We start from the raw sequence: 7,395 nt of genomic DNA, 5'->3' as shown, positions 1-7,395 counted from the left end.
AAAAAGTCATAGTATAGCATGTCGTCCAAAATCATCAAAAAATGCCATAGTATTGTATGTTGTTCAAAATTATGGAAAAAAGTCATAGTATAGCATGTCGTCCAAAATCATCAAAAAATGCCATAGTATTGTATGTCGTCCAAAATTATGAAAAAACGTCATAGTATAGCATGTCGTCCAAAATCATGAAAAAGTCATAGCATATCATGTCGTCCAAAATCATGAAAAAAGTCATAGTATAGCATGTCGTCCAAAATCATCAAAAAATGCCATAGTATAGTATGTCGTCCAAAATCATGGAAAAACATCATATTATAGTGTGTCGTCCAAAATCATGAAAACGTCATAGTATAGCATGTCGTCCAAAATCATCAAAAAATGCCATAGTATAGTATGTCGTCCAAAATCATCAAAAAATGCCATAGTATAGTATGTCGTCCAAAATCATGGAAAAACATCATATTATAGTGTGTCGTCCAAAATTATGAAGAATATGAATAATATAGAATATACTTCATAGTATAGTATATAGTCAGTTATGATTGAAAAAAGTCATAGTATCAAATGTCTTCAAAAGTTATAAAAAATTGTCATAGTTTGGTATGTTGTCAAAAATCACATATATAAATACATACATACATACATATAGATACTTAGTCCAAAAAAAAGGTCATAGTGTACAGTAGTTTGTATGCCATAGAAATGTTTTAGTATAGTGTGTCATAAAAAGTGTCTAAAAAAATTGTATGTCCCATTTTTGGGACTATGTCAAAAATAAGTTATAGTCTTGTATTCATATTAAAAAAAATCAACTCATTGATTATTCGTTAAAGCTCAAAGTTTATTTGTCTTTTCACCCAGCTAACAGTTTCAGTCCTACAAAGAGACATCAAGACAAAAAAGAAACATGACAGTACCTCTTTATGCAGACTTCATCAGAGGACATCCTCCTCTCTGTGTCTTGTGACAGGTGGAGGTGGACAAGCAGGTGTTTCGGGGGACGGGTCCCAATAAGAAAGTAGCCAAAGCCAGCGCAGCGCTCGCCGCCCTGAACAGCCTGTTCTCTGGCTCCAAATCTACAAGCAACAAGAAGAAGAGACCCAACCCTCCTGTGAGTCCATCAGGTGTTTCTGTAGACAGCTTTGAACTAAACTGCATCATGTTCAGTGCTGACCGCTGTCTGTTTGTGTAGCCCAAACGGCCTGTTGCTTCAGTGCTGACGCTCCCGGCCCTCGCTGCCAGACCTCCACGTGTCCCCGTCATCCCCAGAGCACCCTACATCAGCACCCCACCCACACATGGATACATCCCCCCAGGTGAGTCCAGCTGCAGGACAAACTACCTGGACACACCTCACACAGCAGCTCTGCAAGTTTGACAGTTTTGGAAGAAACAATAATTTGCTTTACAAGAGAGGTCATTTCTGATTCAACACTCTCTTTTTCCTCCCAGGTTTCGGTGCTCCTTATGGTTACAGCCCTGCAGGTGCCCTCCCTCCCTACGGTAAGCTCACAGTCACTGATCAATAATCCATCCATTTCATTTGTTCATCGCCACATCCCAACATTTGAGTTCTTTTTTTTTTCTTTTTCTTTGCTCTTCCTCAGGTTTTCCCTCCAGAATGCCCTCAGTAGTTGTCCCAGTCATCAGAGTCCCCACAGCATACCCCGTCACCCACCTCTACCCCTATTAGGAATCTCACCTCTCCTCACCTCACCCACTTCACAGGAAGTCACTTCCTGAAGTTACAGACGGGTGGCAAATTAAAGGAAAACCTTAATAACTGAGTCTGGTCAGGATGACAGTGCCCCATCTGTAGGGCATGAGGGGTCACTGAATGGTTTAATGAGGATGATAATAATTTGAATCATATGCCATGGCCTCAGCCGTCACCAGATCTCAACAGCATTGAACACCTGTGGGAGATTTTGGGCTGACGTATAGACATTGCTCTCAACCACCATCATCAAAACACCAAATTAAAGACCATTGAGCAGTGAAGCTGTGATGGAGGCACAAGGTGGCCCACCACCTTACTCAGATTCTTTACAATGGTTTGACCTTCAGTTCGTCACCCGTCTTATATCCTGACTTTTACTGTGTTCATGACACAAGCCTCAAAAACCAACACTGGAATCCACAAACTGTTGACCAGTATACCCAGTATATCAGTACCATTGTTGTATGGCATGTTCCCTCATTAGCAAGCGGCTACATTAAATTGGCCATTAGAAAGTCTTGTGGCAGTTTGACAACAAAGCTCTTTGATCATCAAACCATTCTGCAGTGTGTTAAAGGCTGGTGAGGTAAATATTACGCAGTAACACATATAAAGCTAAACTCCTGCTGTAGGCTACTCAACAAACTTTCACTGTAAACTAAATGAAATTCTACTTTATAGTCTCTGTATGGACCTTAAAAAAATCCATCATACACTAATAATTATATCCTGTCTCTCTGAGAGAGAACTTATCAACATCCACTGTAGTAAACGAAGCAAACTAAATATACAGTCACTGTAGGGAACCCTAAATAAATAAACAAACAAAGGAACACAACAGCCTCTGTTAGCAGGTAAAGGAACAGTTCTCTATTGTGGCTGTTTTTTAAGTTCCCATTGTTCTCAACATGATGTTAAGTTCCCTAAACAAAAGCTACTTAGTAAGTAATGTTGGCAAATGATTTAATATCCACTTTACTGCTACTTCTAACCACCCAGTGCATAAAACTAAATTAATTCCCATTGTAAAAGTAAACAACTACTAAATATCCATGTAGAACCCTTGAGAAATATCCAAAGAGAATAAAACAGTCTCTGTTGGGAACTAAAGGAACAGTTCCCTACTGTGGCTGTTTTTGGTTCCCATAGTTCTCAACATAGTGTTAAGCTCCTTTAACAAAATATTTACACATATTAAATTATTAAAAAATGTTGGCAAATGAATTAATATCCACTTTACTGCTATTACTAAGTATCCAGCCCAGGAAACTAAATTAATATCCACTGTAAGTAGAAAAAAAGTTATATGTAGGGAACTAAAGAAATGACCAGAATCCTCTGTCCAGGTGTGTTTAATTAACATCCATCATAGCAAACCAAATGAACAGCCACTATAGGGAACTAAAGTAACACCAACTGCAACAACAAAATACCCGGCACACGGAACTAAAATATCCATTGTAAGGATCTAAAAATATTTTGTTGGGAATTTAAGCTACACATACCGTACACAGACTACAACCTGTAAACTAAGGGAACTAAGTAAACAAACTGTAAGGTACTAAAGAAATTACTTGCCATATTGGTCAACTATAAATATCAACATCAGTAAACTTAACAGACACTGTAGGGAACAAAAACAGCTACCATACTAGTGAACTAAACATCCACTGTATGGGAACTAACTCAACAACCACCATAGAAAATTCAAATCAGTCACCATAGGGAACTTAAAAAACACATGTACTGACTAGTAAATATCCAGTGTAGGGAGTTTAAGAAATATCAGCTGTAGGGAACTAAAATTTCCATTGTAAGAAACTGAAAATATTTTGTTGGAAACTTAAGATCCACATACCAAACAGACTACTAAATGTAAACCAGGGAACTAAATAAACATATTGTAAAGAAGCTAAAGATGTTCTGTAGGGAACTAAAGAAATTACTCACCATATTGGCCTACTATTAAATATAAACAATATGAAACTAAACAGACACTGTAGGGAACAATAACAACTACTGCACTAGTGAATTAAACACCTACTGTATGGGAACTAACTCAACAACCTCTGTAGAAAAAAAACGATCAGTCACCATAGGGAACTTAAAAAAAAAAAACACATGTTCTGACTACTAAATATCCAGTATAGAGAGCTTAATAAATATCAGCTGTAGGGAACTAATGAAACAGACACTGTAGGGAACCAAGTAACCATACCTACACAGACAGAAAACAGACTACAAAATGTTAATTGATCAGAGAGCTTCTTTGTCAAAATATTAATTATTCCTTTAACTATCACTCATGTATGTGAACGTTGTTTTATATTTTCATTTCTCTGTTTTCTAATGATGTTTTAAGTTTCTGTGGAGATTTTTAAAAAACAGGTTTACAATAATCGGTTTGCACTGAGAAACCTTTTCCTTTTGTTTGGATGTTCAAAGTCCGAGTTTACAGTTATTGCTGTTGAGTATTTGAGCTGTTGAGCCATTTTGTGTTGAGTGAAACTACTTTCTTTTCAGGGAGAGATTTTATTTTGACCTGTTTGTAGGTTATACTCTGTTTAAATAAATTAATATTTTTGTCAACGGCTGAGTAACTTTTTCATGATTCATACACAATTTGTCCACATTCACCTTTAATCCTCATCCATAACTGAGGTATCAAACATATATCTTTTACCTCATGCATGATAAATCTCATTTTTACAACTTGGTTTTTATTTTCAAAGCACTGGCTGTTATTTCTGTCAATAAGAATAATAACTTTGTACTCACCAAGTGAACAGCTGATATCTGGGAGTGCATCGACATCACTAAAAAGAAGTTGAGAAACAAGCAGTCAAAAAAAGAGGTTGGCAACATGCAAAGGGAAACTGAAATTATTACAGATATCACAGTTTTCATCCCCACTTCCTGCTTCAGTTTTGATCTGTGTACGTACTGCAGTTGTGTGAACAGTTTTCCTACATAAAATCAGATAAGTCACAAAATAAAGTTGTTTGGTTTTTTAAGTCCTGATTGTCTAACCTTTTACCAGTGTCACCAAGCACCCAGATCTCAGGGAGTACAGAATTACAATATTTTGCTTTGTTATGGATGCTTTACAAATCTGGACCCCAACCCTAGAATCCTGAGAATCCAGCTGTGCTCGAGAGAAACAACTTTGCAGTGTTGCTGCAGACCTGCTGTCATTGACAGAGGTCAATACATGTGACAGGCTGCACTGAATCTATTTATTTCCCCTGAGCGTTAAACATCCTGGAAGCTGCTTCAGGCCTCCTGAGAACAGCCACGACGACAGTAACACCAGTTACAACAGTAACAACATCTACAACAGTAACGACAGCTACGACAGAGTAATCTGCTTTGAATCAGTAACTTTGTTCTCAGACTTCCACTGATGACACGGTCGAAGCACTTCCCACATCCATTGGTGTTTATCACCTCAGAGTTTAGGAGAAGGAGGATCAATATCAAGTGCTAACGATTATTTCTGTTAACCCTGGCTGCTTGTGTCTCCCGTCTGCAGGCGGCCTGTACATCGACAGTGCCTATTACCAGCCGCAGACCATCGCCACACCTATCATCATCCACCTGGGCCCTCAGGATCTTTTCTGACCCCGCCGATGTACCGAGACCAGACTCGGCAGCAGCCTCAACCTCCTGTTTAATCCCTCACCCTTATTAAACTCTGCCAACGCCTCTCAATTACTGCGGCAGCGCTCCCCCGGGTTTCTCCCTCCACACGAGACACGGCAGCAATATTGAAAGCAATATGGAGGAGAAAACACCTCGGGCAACACTCTGTCAAGTCCAGGTCAGGTTTTAGTGAAGAAGAAGCCGCAGACGAGACTTTGTTTGACCCAACTCGCTCAGAAAACGTCAATAAAACACAAAGCAATACTTCTCCTGCCTTCGGGAATCGTGTTCCAAAGCAACTTCAGACAGGCCATCAGCACCGGCACATTCACTACAATGTGACCTCCTGTATGTAAATATATTTACTATCTGTACATATGGATGTATGTGAGTTTTGAATATATCTATAAATATATAAATATATAAACATGTTAATATGTTTGAATATGTAAAACCCAACGACAGGTAAAGACACATATTTATAATATATCTCTGAATGTAAATACTGAAGTAGCTTTGTATTTAAAGCTCTCTCAGATATGCTATCTATAAATATTAAGACTTCAATACATTTTACAAACTGTCTCGAACACTGTATTGCTATGTTGATGGTATATAATCCCTATTTAAACATGATTACATATAGAAGCACCAGGAGAAATATCACATATAATTTGATAAGTTTTAATGGTTTATTCTCAAACTAATAAGCTCTTAAATTGAAGTTTATCACCTGTTGTAAAGTCTCCTGCTGTCACACAGTTGCTGGGTTTTTGGTGTAAACCACAAGGAGTCATTAGATCATCAACAGATTTCTATAACACACAAATATCTTCATCTTTTACAGACTTGTTTTGTTTTGGAATCTCTCAAGATGAAATAGCTGCAAAGGTTTAAAGGTAAAGTGTGTCAGATTGAGGGGGATTTGATGCCGTCTAGCTTTGAATTGCAGACTTTTACTGGGAGCTGAATTATCCACAGAGGTCTCCTACTTTCCAAAACAAACAGACCAGGTGATTAAAACCACTAAAAGCACTGATTAAAGCAGATTTATGTTACAAATCAAGTGCATCTGCGACGCTATTTGGCATCTCGAAGACGGGCGGCTCGCCCACAACTTGGCTTATCAGGATAAATGATGGGATCACGGACAGATTTCACGATCAGCAGATGGACTTATTATCGTGTAGCTGTTAAAATCATGCTAAAGTCACATATCTGTATCATAAACTTCTATGTTTGGTTCATTTTCTTTCACACCACAAACTCACTGCACCAGAGTCCAATTGGAAGCAGATAAACCCACCATTTTGAGCAGTCTTGGTCCACACCAGGGTTCGATTGACAGGTTTCACACTGGCCAAAACAAATACGCAAACAGACCTGAGTTTGTTTTTACCACACCAAACAGGATAGGTGTGAAAGCACCCTTAAACTGGTAAAAACACTGAATAGCAGTTGTGCATGTGCCTGTTTGCAGCTCGTCCAACACATGCTGATGTGAGGTCGCTTTTTTTCTCTGATAACTTAAGATCCAGACGTTCAGGAGGTTTTCAAACACACCAGGTGATTTATACTGCTAGAAACACTGAATAAAGCATGTTTATGTTACCAATCAGCATGACTCCGGCGCTGCTCATTGCAGTTTGGCGGAAACATGAAAACGCAAATGTGTTCTATCTGGAGCCAGCGTTTGGTTTGTCTGTTCTGGGCTACTGCAGAAACATGGCGATCTCCGTAAAGGAAGACCTGCTCCCTATGTACATATAAAAGGCTCATTCTAAGTTAAGGAGAACACGACTACTCTTATTTTCAGAGGACTATTCCCTAAAGGAAACAAACTCATTATATTATATTGTATTTCTGCCAATATAACCCCCTGAATCCTGCACACTGGACCTTTAAAAGGTTGAAAATGACCCTCAAAGGAAAGGTGCAGGGTTTTACAAATGTGTTATCTGTGGTAATATTATAGCTTTTATAACATTTCTGGTTTATTATTATATTTAACATTTAGTAAATGTAAAGAATCA

General features: G+C 38.3%; 1 protein-coding gene across 3 annotated transcripts in view; it reads left to right on the top strand.

Annotated features, from left to right (window-relative positions):
- Positions 1–6,384, top strand: part of LOC126393832 (spermatid perinuclear RNA-binding protein-like) — a 139,312-nt gene extending 132,928 nt beyond the window's left edge. For 2 of the 3 annotated variants that reach the window (XM_050050214.1, XM_050050215.1), the window contains exons 15-18: positions 971–1,111; positions 1,193–1,316; positions 1,453–1,503; positions 5,253–6,384. In XM_050050214.1, coding sequence (XP_049906171.1) covers positions 971–1,111; positions 1,193–1,316; positions 1,453–1,503; positions 5,253–5,341 — 405 coding nt within the window. In that variant the 3' untranslated portion in view covers positions 5,342–6,384. Of the gene's footprint in view, positions 1–970; positions 1,112–1,192; positions 1,317–1,452; positions 1,504–1,607; positions 4,299–5,252 lie in introns of those variants that run through there. The other variant, XM_050050216.1, reaches the window with a different exon arrangement.
- The last annotated feature ends 1,011 nt before the right edge of the window (positions 6,385–7,395 follow it).

Source organism: Epinephelus moara, chromosome 8 (assembly GCF_006386435.1).
Source record: "Epinephelus moara isolate mb chromosome 8, YSFRI_EMoa_1.0, whole genome shotgun sequence".
In the NCBI taxonomy this organism is placed as follows: domain Eukaryota; kingdom Metazoa; phylum Chordata; class Actinopteri; order Perciformes; family Serranidae; genus Epinephelus; species Epinephelus moara.
This window is presented reverse-complemented; position numbering and strand designations above follow the sequence as displayed.